The sequence below is a fragment of the Lonchura striata genome, chromosome 35, assembly GCF_050655825.1.
Source record: "Lonchura striata isolate lonStrDom1 chromosome 35, ASM5065582v1, whole genome shotgun sequence".
In the NCBI taxonomy this organism is placed as follows: Eukaryota; Metazoa; Chordata; class Aves; order Passeriformes; family Estrildidae; genus Lonchura; species Lonchura striata.
In genome coordinates, this window is record NC_140737.1 from 875,197 (window position 1) to 892,519 (window position 17,323).

General features: G+C 41.1%; 1 protein-coding gene across 17 annotated transcripts in view; it reads left to right on the forward strand.

Moving 5' to 3' along the window:
* BRD2 (bromodomain containing 2) overlaps nucleotides 1-14,642 on the forward strand; it is a 58,926-nt gene extending 44,284 nt beyond the window's left edge. For 4 of the 17 annotated variants that reach the window (XM_085565029.1, XM_085565032.1, XM_085565028.1 and 1 more), the window contains one exon: nucleotides 1,258-2,615. In XM_085565029.1, coding sequence (XP_085421155.1) covers nucleotides 1,258-1,930 — 673 coding nt within the window. In that variant the 3' untranslated portion in view covers nucleotides 1,931-2,615. The other 13 variants (XM_085565033.1, XM_085565035.1, XM_085565034.1 and 10 more) reach the window with 8 other exon arrangements.
* Nucleotides 14,643-17,323: the final 2,681 nt, after the last annotated feature.

The following is a 17,323-nucleotide window of genomic DNA, read 5'->3' on the forward strand; positions in this document are numbered from 1 at the left end:
AGGTTTTTTGGCGTTTTTTGGGATTTGAGATTGGAATTCCAGAGATTTTTGGGATTTTTGGGATTTGGGATTGGGATTCCAGAGATTTTTGGGGTTTTTTTGGGATTTTTGGGATTTGAGATTGGAATTCCAGAGATTTTTGGGGTTTTGGGGGATTTTTGGGATTTGATGTTGGGATTCCAGAGATTTTTGGGATTTGAGATTGGAATTCCAGAGATTTTTAGGGTTTTCGGGGATTTTTGGGATTTGAGATTGGAATTCCAGAAATTTTTGGTGTTTTTTTGGATTTTTGGGATTTGAGATTGGAATTCCAGAGATTTTTGGGGGTTTCGGGGATTTTTGGAATTTTCCAAGAAATCCTCGAAGCCGCCTGTCCCCGCAGACCAAAAATTCCCTTGAAAAATGAGATTTTTTGGGTCATTTTCTCTTAAAAAAACCTGATTTTTTCCCCAGAACCTCCAGGAAATCCTCCAAGCCGCCTCTCTCCACAGACCAAAAACTCCCTTTAAAAATCAAGAAAAAATGTGATTTTTTAGGCAATTTTTATTTAAAAAACGTGATTTTTTTCCTATTTTTTCCTCAAAAATTACCATTTTTTCCCCAGAACCTCCAAGAAATCCTCCAAGCCGCCTCTCCCCTTGGCGCCCTTGTCTCTGCTGGACTCGGATGATTCGAGACCAAAACCTCCCTTGAAAAATGCGATTTTTTGGGTCATTTTCTCTTCAAAAACCCGATTTTTTCCCTTTTTTCCCCCAGAAGCTCCAAGAAATCCTCCAAGCCGCCTCTCCTCGCAGACCAAAAATTCCCTTGAAAAATGAGATTTTTTAGGCAATTTTTATTTTAAAAAATGCGATTTTTTGGGTCATTTTCTCTTAAAAAACCCGATTTTTTCCCGTTTTTCCCCAGAACCTCCAAGAAATCCTCCAAGCTGCCTCTCCCCTTGGCGCCCTTGTCTCTGCTGGACTCGGAGGAGTCGACACCAAAAACTCCCTTTAAAAATCAGGAAAAAATGCGATTTTTTGGGTCATTTTCTCTTAAAAAACCCGATTTTTTCCCTTTTTTCTCCCCAGAACCTCCAAGAAATCCTCGAAGCCGCCTCTCCCCTTGGCTCCCTTGTCTCTGCTGGACTCGGAGGAGTCGAGACCAAAAACTCCCTTTAAAAATCAGGAAAAAATGAGATTTTTTAGCCAATTTTTACTTAAAAAAACGTGATTTTTTTCCTATTTTTTCCTCAAAAATTACAATTTTTCTCCCCAGAACCTCCAAGAAATCCTCCAAGCCGCCTCTCCCCTTGGCGCCCTCGTCGCTGCTGGACTCGGAGGAGTCGAGACCAAAAACTCCCTTTAAAAATCAGGAAAAAATGCAATTTTGGGGGTCATTTTCTATTAAAAAACCCGATTTTTTCCCTTTTTTCCCCCAGAACCTCCAAGAAATCCTCCAAGCCGCCTCTCCCCTTGGCGCCCTCGTCGCTGCTGGACTCGGAGGAGTCGAGACCAAAACCTCCCTTGAAAAATGCGATTTTTTGGGTCATTTTCTATTAAAATCCTCATTTTTTCCCCCAGAACCTCCAAGAAATCCTCCAAGCCGCCTCTCCCCTTGCCTCCCTCATCGCTGCTGGACTCGGAGGAGTCGAGACCAAAAACTCCCTTTAAAAATCAGGAAAAAATGCGATTTTTTGGGTCATTTTTTGCTCAAAAACCTCATTTTTTCCCCAGAACCTCCAAGAAATCCTCGAAGCCGCCTCTCCCCTTGGCTCCCTTGTCTCTGCTGGACTCGGAGGAGTCGAGACCAAAAACTCCCTTTAAAAATCAGGAAAAAATGCAATTTTGGGTCATTTTCTCTTAAAAAACCCGATTTTTTCCCTTTTTTCCCCAGAACCTCCAAGAAATCCTCCAAGCCGCCTCTCCCCGCAGACCAAAAATTCCCTTGAAAAATGAGATTTTTTAGGCAATTTTTATTTTAAAAAACGTGATTTTTTTTCCTATTTTTTGCTCAAAAATTACCATTTCTTCCCCAGAACCTCCAAGAAATCCTCGAAGCCGCCTCTCCCCGCGGCGCCCTCGTCGCTGCTGGACTCGGAGGAGTCGAGACCAAAAACTCCCTTTAAAAATCAGGAAAAAATGCAATTTTGGGGGTCATTTTCTCTTAAAAAACCCGATTTTTTCCCTTTTTTCTCCCAGAACGTCCAAGAAATCCTCCAAGCCGCCTCTCCCCTTGGCTCCCTTGTCTCTGCTGGACTCGGATGATTCGAGACCAAAACCTCCCTTGAAAAATGCGATTTTTTGGGTCATTTTCTCTTCAAAAACCCGATTTTTTCCCTTTTTTCCCCCAGAAGCTCCAAGAAATCCTCCAAGCCGCCTCTCCTCGCAGACCAAAAACTCCCTTGAAAAATGAGATTTTTTAGGCAATTTTTATTTTAAAAAATGCGATTTTTTGGGTCATTTTCTCTTAAAAAACCCGATTTTTTCCCTTTTTTCCCCCAGAACCTCCAAGAAATGCTCGAAGCCGCCTCTCCCCTTGGCTCCCTTGTCTCTGCTGGACTCGGAGGAGTCGAGACCAAAAACTCCCTTGAAAAATCAGGAAAAAATGCTATTTTTTAGGCAATTTTTACTTAAAAAAACGTGATTTTTTTCCTATTTTTTCCTCAAAAATTACCATTTTTCCCCCAGAACCTCCAAGAAATCCTCGAAGCCGCCTCTCCCCTTGGCGCCCTCGTCGCTGCTGGACTCGGAGGAGTCGAGACCAAAAACTCCCTTTAAAAATCAGGAAAAATTCGATTTTTTGGGTCATTTTTTGTTCAAAAACCATATTTTTTTCCCCAGAACCTCCAAGAAATCCTCCAAGCCGCCTCTCCCCTTGCCTCCCTCATCGCTGCTGGACTCGGAGGAGTCGAGACCAAAAACTCCCTTTAAAAATCAGGAAAAATTCGATTTTTTGGGTCGTTTTTTGTTCAAAAACCTCATTTTTTTCCCCAGAACCTCCAAGAAATCCTCCAAGCCGCCTCTCCCCTTGGCTCCCTTGTCTCTGCTGGACTCGGAGGAGTCGAGACCAAAATCTCCCTTTAAAAATGCAATTTTTTGGGTCATTTTTTGCTCAAAAACCTCATTTTTTCCCCCAGAACCTCCAAGAAATGCTCCAAGCCGCCTCTCCCCTTGGCTCCCTTGTCTCTGCTTGACTTGGAGGAGTCGAGACCAAAAACTCCCTTGAAAAATCAAGAAAAATTCGATTTTTTGGGTCATTTTCTCTTAAAAAACCCGATTTTTTTCCCCTTTTTTCCCCCAGAACCTCCAAGAAATCCTCGAAGCCTCCTCTCCCCTTGGCTCCCTCGTCGCTGCTGGACTCGGAGGAGTCGAGACCAATAATACCCTTTAAAAATCAGGAAAAAATGCAATTTTTGGGTCATTTTCTCTTAAAAAACCTGATTTTTTTTGTTCAAAAACCTCATTTTTTTCCCCAGAACCTCCAAGAAATCCTCCAAGCCTCCTCTCCCCTTGGCTCCCTCGTCGCTGCTGGACTCGGAGGAGTCGAGACCAAAAACTCCCTTTAAAAATCAAGAAAAAATGCGATTTTTTGGGTCATTTTCTATTAAAATCCTGATTTTTCTCCCCAGAACCTCCAAGAAATGCTCCAAGCCGCCTCTCCCCTTGGCGCCCTCGTCGCTGCTGGACTCGGAGGAGGAGGAGGAGCCGCGGCCGATGTCGTACGACGAGAAGCGGCAGCTGAGCCTGGACATCAACAAACTCCCCGGAGAAAAGTTGGGACGCGTCGTTCACATCATCCAGGCGAGGGAACCGTCCCTGCGCGACTCCAACCCCGAGGAGATCGAGATCGACTTCGAGACGCTCAAAGCGTCCACGCTGCGCGAGCTGGAGCGCTACGTGCTCTCGTGCCTCAGGAAGAAACCCCGCAAGCCCTACAGCGAGAGTGAGTGCAAAATTCAGAATATTGGGGGATTTTGGGGAATTTTTGGGATTTTTTTGTGAATTTTTGGGGATTTTTTGGGGATTTTTTTGTGATTTTTCATTGATTTTTTGGGGATTTTTTTGCCATTTTTGGGGGATTTTTTGGGGATTTTTTCGAGATTTTTGGGGGATTTTTTGCTATTTTTTGGAGATTTTTTGGTGATTTTTCGGGGATTTTTTGCCATTTTTTGGGGATTTTTTCAGGATTTTTTCAGGATTTTTTCAGGATTTTTCATTAATTTTTGGAGGATTTTTTTGTCATTTTTTGGGGATTTTTGGGGGTATTTTGGGGGTATTTTGTAGTTTGGGGATGTTGGATTCAGGTGAGCTGGAGCGCTACGTGCTCTCGTGCCTCAGGAAGAAACCCCGCAAGCCCTACAGCGAGAGTGAGTGCAAAATTCCATTTTAGTGGGGTGTTGGGGAATTTTTGGGATTTTTTGGGGGTTTTTTCGAGATTTTATAGGGATTTTTTGCCATTTTTTGGGGATTTTTTGGGGATTTTTTGCTATTTTTTGGGGATTTTTTTGTGATTTTTCATGGATTTTTTGGGGATTATTTGTCATTTTTTGGGGATTTTTTTGAGAATTTTGGGGGATTTTTTGGTGATTTTTCATGGATTTTTGGGGATTTTTTGCCATTTTTTGGAGATTTTTTTGGGGATTTTTTTGAGAATTTTTGGGGATTTTTTGGTGATTTTTCATGGATTTTTTGGGGATTTTTTGCTATTTTTTTGGGTATTTTTGGGGGATTTTTTGAGAATTTTTTGGGATTTTTTGCTATTTTTTGGGGATTTTTTGTGATTTTTCATGGATTTTTTGGGGATTTTTTGCCATTTTTTGGGGATTTTTTTGGAGATTTTTTGCTATTTTTTGGGATTTTTTTGGGATTTTTCAGGGATTTTTTGGGATTTTTTTGCCATTTTTTGGAGGATTTTTGGGGATTTTTTTGAGAATTTTTGGGGATTTTTTGGAGAATTTTTGGGGATTTTTCGCCATTTTTTGGGGATTTTTTCGAGATTTCTTGGGGATTTTTTCGCCATTTTTTGGGGATTTTTTGGGGTATTTTGGGGGTATTTTGTTGTTGGGGGTGTTGGACTCAGGCGAGCTGGAGCGCTACGTGCTCTCGTGCCTCAGGAAGAAACCCCGCAAGCCCTACAGCGAGAGTGAGTGCAAAATTCAGAATATTGGGGGATTTTGGGGAATTTTTGGGATTTTTTTGGGGATTTTTTCGAGATTTTTTGGGGATTTTTTGCCATTTTTTGGGGATTTTTTGCCATTTTTTGGGGATTTTTGGAGGATTTTTCATGGATTTTTTGGGGATTTTTGGAGGATTTTTTATGGATTTTTCATGGATTTTTTGGGGATTTTTTGCCATTTTTTGGAGATTTTTTTGAGGATTTTTCAGGGATTTTTTGAGGATTTTTTGCCATTTTTTGGGATTTTTTTTGGGATTTTTCGCCATTTTTTGGAGATTTTTTTGTGATTTTTTCATGGATTTTTTGGGGATTTTTTGCCATTTTTTGGAGATTTTTGGGGGATTTTTTTGTGATTTTTCATGGATTTTTGGGGATTTTTTTGCCATTTTTGGGGGATTTTTGGGGGATTTTTTCGAGATTTTTGGGGGATTTTTTGCTATTTTTTGGGGATTTTTTTGGGATTTTTTTGTGATTTTTCATGGATTTTTTGGGGATTTTTTGGGGATTTTTTGGGGATTTTTGCCATTTTTTGGGGATTTTTGGGGGTATTTTGGGGGTATTTTGTAGTTTGGGGGTGTTGCATTCAGGCGAGCTGGAGCGCTACGTGCTCTCGTGCCTCAGGAAGAAACCCCGCAAGCCCTACAGCGAGAGTGAGTGGGTTCGGAATTGGGGGGAAAATGGGATTTTTTGGGGGTTTTTTTTGGGATTTTTTGCTATTTTTTGGGGATTTTTTTGGGGATTTTTAGGTGGATTTTTTGGCGTTTTTTGGAGATTTTTTTGCTATTTTTTGGGGATGTTTTGGAGAATTTTTGGGGATTTTTTGCCATTCTTGAGAGATTTTTTGGCGATTTCTTTGTGATTTTTCAGGGATTTTTGTGCGATTTATTGCCATTTCAGGAGGTTTTTTTTGAGACTTTTTTAGGGTTTTTTGCCATTTTTTGGGGATTTTTTTTGCCATTTTTGGGGGATTTTTTTTGCCATTTTTGGGGGATTTTTTCAGACATTTTTTGCCATTTTTTGGGGTTTTTTCATGATTTCTCGTGGATTTTTTGGGGATTTTTTTGTGATTTTTCAGGTATTTTGGAGGGATTGTTTATTGGCACATTTTTGTGATATTTCATGGATTTTTGGGGGATTTTTTGCCATTTTTTGTGATTTTTGGGGATTTTTTGGCTATTTTCCCCTATTTTCCCCCCAGTTTTTCTTAGATTTTCTCCTGATTTTCCCCAACTTTTCTCCCAATTTTCCCCAGTTTTATCCCAGTTTACCCCCAGTTTTCTCTCAATTTTCCCCCCAATTCTTCCCATATTCTCCCCAATTTCCCCTAATTTTCCCCCAATTTTTTTCCAATTTTTCCCACAATTTTCCTGGTTTTCTCCAATTTTCCCCCATTTTTCCCCGATTTTTCCTCAATTTTCCCCCAATTTCCCCCCATTCCCTGATTTTTTCTGCAATATTCCCAATTTTCCCTGAATTTTTTCCCAACTTTCCCCCAATTTTCCCCCTATTTTTTCCTATTTTTTTTCCCAATTTCCCCCAACTTTTCTCCCAATTTTCCCTTAATTTTTTCCCAAATTTTCCCTAATTTTTCCCGATTTTTCCCCAATTTTCCAGCCCTGAAGAAGCCGGTGGGGAAGACGAAAGAGGAGCTGGCGCTGGAGAAAAAACGGGAATTGGAGAAGCGGCTCCAGGACGTCAGCGGGCAGCTCAACTCGGCCAAAAAACCCCCAAAAAAGGGTCAGAAATGGGAAATTTGGGGAATTTTGGGAGTTGGGAATTTTGGGGATTTAGAAAACCCAAAAAAAACGGGGCAGAAATTGGAAATTTTGGGAATAATTCCAACAAAAACCCCTGAAAATTGTCCAGAAATTGGAATTTTTGGGAGTAATTCTATTTTAAAAAACCCAAAAAAAGTGAAGAATTTTGGAATTTTTGGAGAATCTTTTGGGAATTTTGGGATTTGGGAATTGAGAATTTTGGGATTTGGAATTGGGGATTTTTTTGGGGTTCAGGATGGGTCGGGCAGCTCAATTCGGCCAAAAAACCCCCAAAAAAGGGTCAGAAATGGGGAATTTTGGGAATTTTGGGAGTTGGGAATTTGGGGATTTTGAAAACCCAAAAAAAACGGGGCAGAAATTGGAATTTTTGGGAATTATTCCACCCAAAACCCCAAAAAAAGGGTCCAGAAATTGGAATTTTTGTGAGTAATTCCATTAAAAAAAAACCCAAAAAAAGTGAAGAATTTTGGAATTTTTGGAGAATTTTTGGGAATTTTGGGATTTGGAATTGGGGATTTTTTGGGGGTTCAGGATGGGTCGGGCAGCTCAATTTGGCCAGAAAACCCCCAAAAAAGGGTCAGGATTGGGGAATTTTGGGGGTTTTCAGGAATTTTGGGAGTTGGGAATTTGGGGATTTTGAAAACCCAAAAAAAATGGGGCAGAAATTGGAAATTTTGGGAATAATTCCAACAAAAACCCCTAAAAAATGGTCCAGAAATTTGAATTTTTGTGAGTAATTCCATTTAAAAAAAACCCCAAAAAAGTGAAGAATTTTGGAATTTTTGGAGAATTTTTGGGAATTTTGGAATTTGGAAATTGAGAATTTTGGGATTTGGAATTGGGGGTTTTGGGGGGTTCAGGATGGGTCGGGCAGCTCAATTCGGCCAAAAAACCCCCAAAAAAGGGTCAGAAATGGGGAATTTGGGAAATTTTGGGAGTTGGGAATGTGGGGATTTTGAAAACCCAAAAAAAACGGGGCAGAAATTGGAATTTTTGGGAATTATTCCAACAAAAACCCCTAAAAAAGGGTCCAGAAATTGGAATTTTTCTAATTCCACCCAAAATCCCAAAAAATGGTCAGAATTTGGGAATTTTTGGAGAATTTTTGGGAATTTGGGGATTTGGAATTGGGGATGTTGGGTGGGATGGGGAACTGAATTCCCAGAAAAAACCTGGAATTTTTTTTCCCCCCCCCCAAAATTTCCTTCAATTTTTCCCCAAATTTCCCCCATATTTTTCTCAATATTTTCCCAATTTTTCCCAAAATTTCCCCTACTTTTTTTCCCAAATTTTCCCCAAATTTCCCCATTTTTTCCCCAATTTTCCTGATCTTCCCCCATTTCCCCCCATATTTTTCCTGATATTTTCCCCAATTTTTCACAATTTTTACCAATTTTCCCCCATTTCCCCCCATATTTTCCCCAATATTTTCCCTCTATTTTCCACGATTTTATTACCAATTCTTCCCAAATTTCCCCCATATTTCCCCCAATTTTTTCCCAATATTTCCCCCAAATTTTCCCCATATTTTCCCCAAATTTTCCCCATATTTTCCCCCATTTCCCCCCATATTTTCCATTAGTTTATTACCAATTTTCCCAAAATTTTCCCCTATTTCCCCCCATATTTTCCCTAATTTTTCCCCCATTTCCCCCAAATTTTTCCCAGTTTTTCCCCCATTTACCCAAATTTTTCCCAATATTTTCCCCATATTTGCCCAAAATTTTTCCCAACTTTTCCCCCATTTCCCTCCATATTTTCCCTAATTTTTCCCGTATTGCCCCAAAATTTTTCCCAATTTTTCCCCCATTTCCCCCATATTTTTCCCCATATTTCCCCCAAATTTTTCCCAATTTCCTCCCCACTTCCCCCCGTATTTCTCCCCATATTTTCCCCGATTTTTCCCAATTTCCCCCCATATTTTCCCCAAATTTTCCCCGTATTTTCCGCAATTTTATTACCAATTTTTCCCGAATTTTCCCCGTATTTTCCCCAGTTTCCCCCCATTTCCCCCCATATTCCCCCCCATATTTTCCCGATTTTCCCCAATTTTTTCCCGATTTTTCCCTGATTTTTCCCATTTTTCCCGATATTTTCCCCAAATTTTCCCCGTATTTTCCACGATTTTATTACCAATTTTCCCCATATTTCCCCCAATTTCCCCCCCATTTCCCCCCATATTTCCCCCATATTTTCCCCTATTTTTCCCAATTTTTCCCCCATTTCCCCCAAATTTTTCCGAATATTTTCCCAGTATTTCCCGTGATTTTATTACCAATTTTCCCCAAATTTCCCCCATATTTCCCCCAAATTTTTCCCAATTTCCCCCAATTTCCCCCCATATTTTCCCCTATTTTTCCCAATTTTTCCCAGTTTTTCCCCCATTTCCCCCAAATTTTTCCAAATATTTTCCCAGTATTTCCCGCGATTTTATTACCAATTTTCCCCATATTTCCCCCAAATTTTTCCCAATTTCCTCCCCACTTCCCCCCGTATTTCCCCCCATATTTCCCCGATTTTTTCCCAATTTTTTCCCAATTTCCCCCCATATTTTCCCCAATATTTTCCCCGTATTTTCCGCAATTTTATTACCAATTTTCCCTGTATTTCCCCCAAATTTTTCCCAGTCTCCTCCCCACTTCCCCCCGTATTTCCCCCCATATTATCCCGATTTTTCCCATATTTTCCCCAATATTTTCCCCGTATTTTCCGCGATTTTATTACCAATTTTTCCCGAATTTCCCCCATATTTCCCCCAAATTTTCCCCAATTTTCTCCCCACTTCCCCCCGTATTTCCCCCCATATAATCCCGATTTTTTCCCAATTTTTTCCCGATTTTTCCCTGATTTTTCCCATTTTTCCCCGTATTTTCCCCAAATTTTTCCCGTATTTTCCGCGATTTTATTACCAATTTTTCCCGAATTTCCCCCAAATTTTTCCCAATTTCCCCCCCATTTCCCCCCATATTTCCCCCCATATTTTCCCCGATTTTTCCCAATTTTTTCCCAATTTCCCCCCATATTTCCCCCAAATTTTCCCCGTATTTTCCGCAATTTTATTACCAATTTTTCCCGAATTTTCCCCATATTTTCCCCAGTTTCCCCCCATTTCCCCCCATATTCCCCCCCATATTTTCCCGATTTTCCCCAATTTTTTGCCGATTTTTCCCTGATTTTTCCCATTTTTCCCCGTATTTTCCCCAAATTTTCCCCGTATTTTCCGCGATTTTATTACCAATTTTTCCCGAATTTCCCCCATATTTCCCCCAAATTTTCCCCCATATTCCCCCCGTATTTCCCCCATATTTTTCCCAATTTTTTCCCGATTTTTCCCTGATTTTTCCCAATTTCCCCCCATATTTTCCCCAATATTTTCCCCGTATTTTCCGCGATTTTATTACCAATTTCCCCCATATTTCCCCCAAATTTTCCCCAATTTCCTCCCCACTTCCCCCCATATTTCTCCCCATATTTTCCCCGATTTTTCCCAATTTTTTCCCGATTTTTCCCTGATTTTTCCCATTTTTCCCCGTATTTTCCGCGATTTTATTACCAATTTTTCCCGAATTTCCCCCATATTTCCCCCAAATTTTTCCCAATTTCCCCCCCATTTCCCCCCATATTTCCCCCCATATTTTCCCCTATTTTTCCCAATTTTTCCCAGTTTTTCCCCCATTTCCCCCAAATTTTTCCAAATATTTTCCCAGTATTTCCCGCGATTTTATTACCAATTTTCCCCGAATTTTCCCCATATTTTCCCCAATTTCCTCCCCACTTCCCCCCATATTTCCCCCCATATTTCCCCCTATTTTCCCCAATTTTTTCCCGATTTTTCGATGATTTTTCCCATTTTTCCCCGTATTTTCCCCAAATTTTCCCCGTATTTTCCGCGATTTTATTACCAATTTTTCCCGAATTTCCCCCATATTTCCCCCAAATTTTCCCCCATTTCCCCCCGTATTTCCCCCATATTTTTCCCAATTTTTTCCCGATTTTTCCCTGATTTTTCCCAATTTCCCCCCATATTTTCCCCAATATTTTCCCAGTATTTTCCGTGATTTTATTACCAATTTTCCCCGAATTTCCCCCAAATTTTTCCCAATTTCCTCCCCACTTCCCCCCATATTTCTCCCCATATTTCCCCGATTTTTTCCCAATTTTTTCCCCATTTCCCCCCATATTTTCCCCAAATTTTCCCCTTATTTTCCGCAGTTTTATTACCAATTTTCCCCGAATTTCCCCCAAATTTTTCCCAATTTCCTCCCCACTTCCCCCCATATTTCTCCCCATATTTCCCCGATTTTTCCCAATTTTTTCCCAATTTCCCCCCATATTTTCCCCAAATTTTCCCCGTATTTTCCGCAATTTCATTACCAATTTTTCCCGAATTTTCCCCGTATTTTCCGCAGTTTTATTACCAACTTTCCCCGTATTTCCCCCAAATTTTTCCCAATTTCCTCCCCACTTCCCCCCATATTTCCCCCCATATTTCCCCCTATTTTCCCCAATTTTTTCCCGATTTTTCGATGATTTTTCCCATTTTTCCCCGTATTTTCCCCAAATTTTCCCCGTATTTTCCGCGATTTTATTACCAATTTTTCCCGAATTTCCCCCATATTTCCCCCAAATTTTCCCCCATTTCCCCCCATATTTCCCCCATATTTTTCCCAATTTTTTCCCGATTTTTCCCTGATTTTTCCCAATTTCCCCCCATATTTTCCCCAATATTTTCCCCGTATTTTCCGCGATTTTATTACCAATTTCCCCCATATTTCCCCCAAATTTTCCCCAATTTCCTCCCCACTTCCCCCCATATTCCCCCCCATATTTTCCCCGATTTTTCCCAATTTTTTCCCGATTTTTCCCTGATTTTTCCCATTTTTCCCCGTATTTTCCGCGATTTTATTACCAATTTTTCCCGAATTTCCCCCGTATTTTCCCCAAATTTTCCCCAATTTCCTCCCCACTTCCCCCCAAATTTCCCCCCATATTTCCCCCATATTTTTCCCAATTTTTTCCCGATTTTTCCCTGATTTTTCCCAATTTCCCCCCATATTTTCCCCAATATTTTCCCCGTATTTTCCACGATTTTATTACCAATTTTCCCCATATTTCCCCCAAATTTTTCCCAATTTCCCCCCCATTTCCCCCGTATTTCCCCCCATATTTTCCCCGATTTTTCCCAATTTTTTCCCAATTTCCCCCCATATTTCCCCCCATATTTCCCCCGTATTTTCTGTGATTTTATTACAAATTTTTCCCAAATTTTCCCCGTATTTTCCCCAAATTTTCCCCAATTTCCTCCCCACTTCCCCCCATATTTCCCCCCATATTATCCTGATTTTTTCCCAATTTTTTCCCGATTTTTCCCTGATTTTCCCCATTTTTCCCCGCAGCCAACGAGAAGCCGGAGTCGGCGGCGGCGGCGGCGTCGCGGCTCAGCGCCTCCAGCTCCAGCTCCGACTCTTCCTCCTCCTCCTCCTCCTCCTCCTCCTCCGACACCAGCGACTCCGACTCCACCTGAATTCCCGGAAAAAATTCCCGGAAAAACCCCGCGTGGAAAAAAAAAAAAATCCCGGAAAAAAAACTGAAAAAATCCCGGAAAAAAGGCGAAAAACCGGGGGAAAAACGGGATTTTTTGGGGGGGTTTTCGCAAAAAGTCGGGGGGGATTGCGGAATGAAAAGAGGATTTTTGGTGGAATTTATGGAAAAAAATCCCGGGAAAGAAATTCCTGGAAAAAACTGAAGAATTCCCAGGAAAAAACTGAAAATTTCACTGAGAAAAGGTAAAAAATTGGGGGGAAAATAGGAGTTTTTTTGGGGAAAAGGGGGAGGATTGTGGAATTCCCGGAAAAATTCCTGGGAGGAAAAAGAGAAAAAATCCCGGAAAAACTGAAAACTTCACGGAAAAAAGGTGAAAAATTGGGGGGAAAATGGGATTTTTTGGGGGAAAATGGAGGAAATTGTGAAATAAAAGAGAATTGTTGATGGAATTCCTGGAAAAAATTCACGGAAAAAATTCCTGGAAAAAAACTGAAAAATTGCTGGAAAAAACCGGGAAAATTCCCAGTAAAAAAGGTAAAAATTGGGGGGGAAAATGGGATTTTTTGGGGGGAAAATTGGGAGGAAAATGGGATTTTTTGGGGGGATTTTCTCAAAAATTCAGGGGGAATTGTGGAATAAAAAGAGAATTTTTGGTGGAATTCCTGGAAAAAATCACCAGAAAAAAATCCTGGAAAAATTGAAAAATTCCTGGGGAAAAAAAAAAGAAAAAATTTCCAAAAAAAAGGTAAAAATCAGGGGGGAAATGGGAATTTTTAGGGGGGGAATTGTGGAATAAAAAGAGAATTTTTGGGTGGAATTCCTGGAAAAAATTCCCCCCCAAAAATTCCAGGAAAAAATGGGAAAAATGAGGAATTTTGAGAATAAAAATTGAAATTTCCAGGAAATAAAAAGAGAAATTTTGGTAAAAAATTCGAATTCCGAGGGGAAAAAATGGGGAAATTTTTCCCAATTTTTTTCAGTTTTCCCCCAAATTTTCTCCAAATATTTCTCAAATTTTCCCCAATTTTTTTCCCAGATTTTTCCTTATTTTTCTCCGAATATTTCACAATTTTTTTCCCTGTTTTTACCCAATTTTCCTCCCAAATTTTCTCCACATCTTTCTCAATTTTACCCCAAATTTTCCTCAATTTTACCCCAAATTTTCTCTTTTTTCTCCCCAATTTTCCCAAAATTTCCCAAAAATTTCCTCCAATTTTTTTTCTATTTTCCCCTGAGTTTTTCCAAAATTCCCTCAATTTTCCCCCAGTTTGTTCTCAATTTTCCCCCAAATGTTCTCAATTTTTTTCTGGAATTTTCCCAAAATTTCCCCAGTTTCCCCCAAATTTTCTCCACTTTTTTCTCAATTTTCCCCAAAATTTCTCCAGACTTTTCCCCAATTTTCCTCCCAAAATTTCCCCAGTTTACCCCAAATTTTCTCCAAATTTTTCTCAATTTTCCCCCAAGTTTTTCTAAATTTTTCCCAATTTTCCCCCAAATTTCATCCGGATTTTCCCCAATTTTCCTCCCAAAATTTCCCCAATTTACCCCAATTTTTCTCCAAATTTTTTGCAATTTTCCCCCAAATTTTTCTCAATTTCCCCCAAATGTTCTAAATTTTTCCCGAATTTTCCCCAATTTCCCCCCAAAATTTCTCCACATTTTTCTCAATTTTCCCCCAAATTTTCACCAGATTTTTCTCAATTTTCCCCCAATTTTTCCCGAATCTTTTCCTTAATTTCCCCCAAATTATTCCCGAAAATTTCCCCAATTTCCCCCAAATTTTCTCCAAATTTTCTCAATTTTTTCCAGAATTTTCTCCAAATTTTTCTCCAACATTTCCCCAATTTCCCCCCAATTTTTCTCAATTTTCCCCCAATTTTTTCTCCATTTTCTCCAAATTTTCTCTTTTTTTTTCTGGGATTTTTTCCTGAATTTCCCCCAATTTTCCCCCAATTTTCCCCCCAAATTTCCCCAATTTTCCCCAAATTTCTCCTCCCTCCCCGTCGCCCTTTTAGGATTCGCGGGTTCGGAATTTTTTTTGTTTTCCTACAAAAAAAAAAGCGAAAAAAAAACCCAAAAAAAGCCGGAAAAAAAACCCAAAAAAACCGAAAAATCCTTTGGAATTCTTGCAAGGTGTAAATAAAGAAAATATTATTGCAAAAAGGCTCCGCAGTTTTGGGATTTGGGGAAAATTTTGGGAATTTGGGGGTTTTTTTAGGGGATTTTTGGGAATATTTTGGGATTTTTTAGGGCATTTTTTGGGGGATTTTTGGGAATAATTTTGAATTTTTGGGGCATTTTCGGGGATTTTTTGGGGATTTTTGGGAATTTTTTGAGGGATTTTGTGCGTGGGAATTTTTTGGGGATTTTTGGAGATTTTTTTGAGGATTTTGGGGAATATTTGGGACATTTTGGGGGATTTTTTAGGGAATTATTGAGAATTTTTTAGGGGGAGTTTCAGGAATAATTTTGAATTTTTGGGGCATTTTTTGGGGGAATTTTTGGGGGTTGATTTTTGGGAATAATTTGGGATTTTGCGGGTTTTTTAGGGGATTTTGGGGGGATTTTTAGGAATAATTTTGAATTTTGGGGGATTTTGGAAATTTTTTGGGGGAATTTTTGGGGGAATTTTTCCGGAATTTTTGGGGTTCTCACCGATTTTTCTGCCATTTTTTGGGGTCTTTCTGCCATTTTTTTGCGAATTCGCGGATTAAGGGAATATTTGGGATCCCCCCAAGCTCCCAAACCCATCCCGAGGGGTTGGAAAATCCCAAATTTTGGGGATTTTTTTGGGATCATCCCGCGGGAAAATTCCCCCTCCCCACACACCGAAAGAAGGGCGGGTAAAAATCAGCCAATCACAGAGGGGCGCGGGAGAGCATCAGCCAATCAGATCGCGCAGCGCCGATGAGTCAGCGGTTGCTGGGCAGATCCCGGCGGGGCCCAGCGCGGGGGGAGGAGGAAGAGGAGGGGGAGGAAAAATTATAAAATTCCATCGAATTTTGAATATTCTCCTGATTTTATTATAATGAAATCTGACCGCAATTTAAATATTCATATTTTATTCTAATTTTATGCATTAGAACACCCGGGAAAAGAGGATTTGGGAATTCTCAGTTCCCCAAATTTTGGGTACAGGGGGGGTTGGGCACTACCAAACTCCAAAAATCCACAAAAAAATCGGATTTTTGGGCAACCCCAGACTCCAAAAATCCTGAAAAATTGGGATTTAGGCACTTCCAGATCCCCAAAATCGCGAAAAATTTGGGATTTGGGAATTCTCAGAACCCCAAAATTGTGGAAAATGAGGAAATGGGAATTTTGAGTTCCCCAAATTTTGGGTACAGGGGGGTTGGGCACGCCCAGACCCCAAAAATCGACAAAAAATTGGATTTTTGGGAACCCCCAGACCCCAAAAATGCTGAAAAAGTGGGATTTGGGAATTCCCAATACCCCAAATTTTGGGTACAGGGGGGTCTGGGCACTTGCAGATGCCCAAAATTGGGGAAAATTTGGGATTTGGGCACTTTTAGATCCCCAAACTTCTCGAAAAAGAAGATTTTGGAATTCTCAGATCCCCAAATTTTGGGTACAGGGGGGTCTGGGCACTCCCAGGTCCCCAAAATCGTGGGAAAATTGGGATTTGGGCACTTTCAGAGCCCAAAAATCCCGAGAAAAGAGGATTTGGGAATTCTCAGTTCCCCAAATTTTGGGTACAGGGGGGTTGGGCACTCCCAGCCCCCCAAAATTTTGGGTACAGGGGGGTTTGGCCAATCCCAGCCCCCCAAAATCCGGGAAAAAGAGGATTTGGGAGTTCTCAGTTCCCAAAATTTTGGGTACAGGGGGGTTTAGCCAATCCCAGCCCCCCAAAAATTCTGGAAAAAGAGAATTTGGGAATTCTCAGTTCCCAAAATTTTGGGTACAGGGGGGTTTGGCCAATCCCAGCCCCCCAAAATTTTGGGTACAGGGGGGTTTGGCCAATCCCAGCCCCCCAAAATTTTGGGTACGGGGGGTTTGGCCAATCCCAGCCCCCCAAAATCCTGGAAAAAGAGGATTTGGGAGTTCTCAGTTCCCAAAATTTTGGGTACAGGGGGGTTTGGCCAATCCCAGCCCCCCAAAATTCTGGAAAAGGAGGATTTGGGAGTTCTCAGTTCCCAAAATTTTGGGTACAGGGGGTTTTGGCCAATCCCAGCCCCCCACAATTTTGGGTACAGGGGGGTTTGGCCAATCCCAGCCCCCCAAAATTTTGGGTACAGGGGGGTTTGGCCAATCCCAGACCCCCAAAATTTTGGGTACAGGGGGGTTTGGCCAATCCCAGACCCCCAAAATTTTGGGTACAGGGGGGTTTGGCCAATCCCAGCCCCCCAAAATCCGGGAAAAAGAGGATTTGGGAGTTCTCAGTTCCCAAAATTTTGGGTACAGGGGGGTTTAGGCAATCCTAGACCCCCAAAATTTTGGGTACAGGGGGGTTTGGGCAATCCTAGACCCCCAAAATCCTGGAAAAATAGGATTTGGGTATTCTCAGTTCCCAAAATTTTGGGTACAGGGGGGTTTGGCCAATCAGAGCCCCCCAAAATTTTGGGTACAGGGGGGTTTGGCCAATCCCAGCCCCCAGAATTTTGGGTACAGGGGGGTTTGGCCAATCCCAGCCCCCCAAAATTTTGGGTACAGGGGGGTTTGGCCAATCCCAGCCCCCCAAACTTTTGGGTACAGGGGGGTTTGGCCAATCCCAGCCCCCAAAATTTTGGGTACAGGGGGGTTTGGCCAATCCCAGCCCCCCAAAATCCTGGAAAAAGAGGAACTCGGCCACACCCAACCCCCAAAATCTCCAAAAAAAGGAGGAA